Raw genomic sequence first — 4,379 nt, forward strand, 5'->3', positions numbered from 1 at the left:
TACTACTACGGTGGCGAGCTGGCAGAATCATTAGCATGCCAGGCAAAATGCTTAGCAGCATTTCATCTGTCTTTATGTTCTGAGTTCAAATTCAGCCGAAGTTGACTTTGCCTTTCATCCTTTCAGAGTCAATAAAATAAGTACCAGTTGAATATTGGAGTCGATGTAATCAACTAGTCCCCTTCCCAAAAATTTCAGGCCTTGTGCCAAAACTTGAAATCATTGCTACTATTACTACTACTACTACTACTAAAGTGTTAGCTATCATATAACATAACTTTGGAAGTATACTTTTGCCACTTTGGGTAATATATGAGGATATGGCATACATGCAATAATTATAACTTAATTTTTATCAAAACGATGAAATGAATAATTTTCAAAAGAAAAATATTACCTTTAGATAAAATTAAATAAAACAAATTTCACATTTGGACATTTGCAATCCACTCTTATCAAAAACCTCTCTTAGCAAAATTTCATTAAAATATATTATAAGAAAACTAATCCTGCACCTCTGTCTGTACCTCTCTTCTACTTTCCCTCTCTCTCTCACTTATCTTTACCATCCCCCTACCACAGCTTGTCAATTTCAGTGTACCTGTATTGACTAACTCTTTTACCATGCTTGTGTGGATCAGACAAAATCATGTTGGAACAGAGTTTTGTACAGATGGATGACAAAAGTCTCTTGTTGCCACCAACCAGTTCTTTACAAGTGAGATAATAATTTCCTTGTCATTCAAACAATAATCAACCAAGACATGCTTACATGGATAAATGGAAACAAACAACACTGTATGAACGAGCCTTTACAAAATTCACATGAAACACGCATGTAGATGAGAGAAGTATGAACATACAAGCACACACATGCATTGTTGTTGTTGTTGGCACTCCGTCGCTTAAGATGTCGAGGGTTCCAGTTGATCCGATCAATGGAACAGCCTGCTAGTGAAATTAACGTGCAAGTGGCTGAGCACTCCACAGACACGTGTACCCTTAACGTAGTTCTCGGGGATATTCAGCGTGACACAGTGTGACAAGGCTGACCCTTTGAATTACAGGTACAACAGAAACAGGAAGAAAGAGTGAGAGAAAGTTGTGGTGAAAGAGTACAGCAGGGTTCACCACCATCCCCTGCCGGAGCCTCGTGGAGCTTTAGGTGTTTTCGCTCAATAAACACTCACAACACCCGGTCTGGGAATCGAAACCACGATCCTGTGACCGCGAGTCCGCTGCCCTAACCACTGGGCCATTGCGCCTCCACTACACACATGCATATACATACATAACAGGCTTCTTTCAGTCTATCTAACACGTCCATTCACAAAGCTGAGACAATAGAAGATAGTTACCCAATATGCCATGCAGTGGGACTGAACCTAAAAACTGCATAGTTGAGAAGCAAACTTCTTAACCACACAGCCATGCCTATATCACAGCATGAGGAAATCAAACAATGGCATGAAATACTTACCATTTTTGTTTAGCTTCGAACTGCAGCATCCCTGGTTTTGGTGTATGACACTGACCTTCGTTTGCCTATAAAAAAAAAAAAAAGATTCCAGAAACATTGTAGAATATTGTGAGTGAAATTAATCAGGATATCCAATAGATATTAATATAGCATTATTACTGTTGTTTTTACGTCCACTTTTTCTATACTGGCATGGGTTAGGAGAGATCACTTGAGGTAGTAATCTATAGTTGGATCGATGCCCATTCTGACACAAATCCATGAAAGAAGCCGATTGTGTGTGTATATCTCTTTTACTTGTTTCAGTCATTCGACTGTGGCCATGCTGGGGCACCGCCTTGAAGAATCTTAGTCTAACATAACGACCTCAGTACTTATTATTTTTTGTAAAGCCTGGTACTTACTCTATCAGCATATTTTGCCAAACTGCTGAGTTACAGGATTGTAAACAAACCAACACCAGTTGTCAAGCGGTGGGGGAAGACAAATACAAAGACACACACACACACATATATATACAATGGGCTTCTTTCTGTTTCCATCTACCAAATCCACTCACAAGGCCTTGGTCAGCCCAAGGCTATAGTAACAGACACTTACCCAAGGTGCCTTCCACATAGTGGGACAGAACTCAGAACCGTGTGGTTGGGAAGCAAACTTCTTACCACACAGCCATGTTTGCCTGTGTATGCGTGTGCGACTGACATCATGTGATGGTTGTAAACAAGCAACTGTGTCATACAAATGTTTATTTCCAAGTCTTCTGAGAAAACATGTCTGGCCATGGGGAAATATTACCTTCTCTGGAAACAGTTGAGGATTGGTGACAGGAAAGGCATCCACCTATAGGAAATCTGCCTCAGCAAACTGTTTGATCCATGCAAGTATGGGAATGTGGATATTAAAGGATGACATAAAGACATATTTTATCGAGATGGACTTTACCTACTGAATCACTGAGCAGGACTTTTACTGAATGTCACTGTTGCCTGAGCAGTATCAATGCAATGACATTTGGAGATATATGATACATACACACATTGTCTTAACATTGTTCAATATTGATGAACAAGCCTCATCATTTCCAATATTCTGTGAACAACGTTTGGTCATAGGGAAAACTACCTTGCCAGGAAACAATTGCTTAAGAGTATGGTTGTCCATGCACACAATATGTCCAGATCATGGTTTTCCAAAATTATTGCCTGGATGGAACAAATATCAAATGCAGCTAGAACATCAGAGTCAGGGGTGAATAAATTCCATTTTATTTTATTTTGATGGAATCATTCCAGGAATCCAAAGTGATGCTTATAACATGTCAAAGTTTCAGAGGATAACAAAAAGGATTTTGTTTCATTGCTGCTATGTCTTCGTGACTGGACCTGAGACTCTAAACTATCGAAAAACTTTGCCAACTTTTGAGTCCTTAGAGATATTTCTGAATCTATGTTTCATCTTTATTCACTATAATCCTATAAAGATATATGAAGGATTCAACAACCTCAAGAAGATTACCTTCCAGATATATTTTAGGCTGCTGTACAACTTGACCAGGGAGGTTGAAACAAAAATACTCCCCTCCCCCCAGTAGAGGTAACAACCTTAACAACTCTAACATATTTGAATGACAGTAGGTTAAAAGCAAGAATACTATTATGACGCCTGTTACCCAAACATTCACAAAAACCTTTTCAGGTACTGAATAACATCTCTCCTTCCTGTGTTAACTCCCATATCTCTTTCCCAGTTTTCAGAGTTGGCACTCTAAATGTAGGCACACTGGAAAGTAGGTCTAGTGAGCTTGTCGAGATGCTTGAATGGAGATGTATTGATGTATGTTGCATACAAGAGGTAAGATGGAGAGGAGCTTTAGCCAGAGTCTTCACAGGCAAAGCACATAGGTATAAACTCTTCTGGGAAGGTAACAGTGATGGAATAGGGGGTGTGGGCATACTTCTTGCAGAGGAATGGGTGGATAAGGTCATAGAGGTAGTGAGGGTATGTGATAGAGTACTTAAACTCAGGCCAGTCTTGCAGAATGGTATAGCTACAATTATTTCTGCCTACGCCCCACAAGTGGGCCTGCCAAATGAACAGAAGGATTACCTTTATGATATTCTTCTGCAGGCAACCTCAAAGATGTGTGACAGTGATCTCATCTTTGTGGCTAGAGATTTTAATGGGCATGTCGGACGGCAGCCTGGTATCTTCCATGGTGTACATGACTTGGTACCAGAAATGAAGAGGGAACTAGGCTCCTGGAGTTCTGCAATACATATCACCTTCTGATCTGCAACACCAACTTCAGGAAGCTAGCTAGCCACCTGTATCCCTGCCGTAAGGTTTTATTTCCACACACGCCAGCTTAATTTAATTCGTCCCAAGTCGTAAGACACCTGTTGTTATGTCCTGTTATTATTTGTTTTGTATTTGTGTAACATTATTCTTTTTTTTCCGTCCTTGCTTTTGTATACATTCGCTGCTTTCTTCCAAGGAATCTAATACTCTTAGCTTAGGGTGTTTATGGAAGACTAGCAGTCGCCCATGCATACCACACTACTGATGCTATCCAAGGGAAAGGCAAAGGCTGATACGGCTTGGCACCAATGATGTCACAACTCATTTCTACAGCTGAGCTAACTGGAGCAACGTGAAATAAAGTGTCTTGCTCAAGAGCACAACACGCAGCCCGGTCCAGGAACCGAACTCACAACCTCATAATCATAAGCTTGACACTCTATCCACTGAGCCAGATACATATGTGTGTGTGTGTGTGTGTATATATATATATATATATGAGCCAGATAAGTATGTGTGTGTGTGTGTGTGTGTGTGTGTGTGTGTGTGTATCATCATCATCATCGTCGTTTAACATCCGCTTTCCATGCTAGCATGG

General features: G+C 40.3%; 1 protein-coding gene across 1 annotated transcript in view; it reads right to left on the minus strand.

Moving 5' to 3' along the window:
- LOC106872211 (acyl-CoA-binding domain-containing protein 6) overlaps positions 1–4,379 on the minus strand; it is a 20,687-nt gene that overhangs the window by 10,900 nt on the left and 5,408 nt on the right. The window contains exon 2 of the mRNA XM_014919123.2: positions 1,481–1,545. Coding sequence (XP_014774609.1) covers positions 1,481–1,545 — 65 coding nt within the window. The remainder of the gene's footprint in view (positions 1–1,480; positions 1,546–4,379) is intronic.

This window comes from Octopus bimaculoides, chromosome 22 (assembly GCF_001194135.2).
Source record: "Octopus bimaculoides isolate UCB-OBI-ISO-001 chromosome 22, ASM119413v2, whole genome shotgun sequence".
Classification (NCBI taxonomy): Eukaryota; Metazoa; Mollusca; class Cephalopoda; order Octopoda; family Octopodidae; genus Octopus; species Octopus bimaculoides.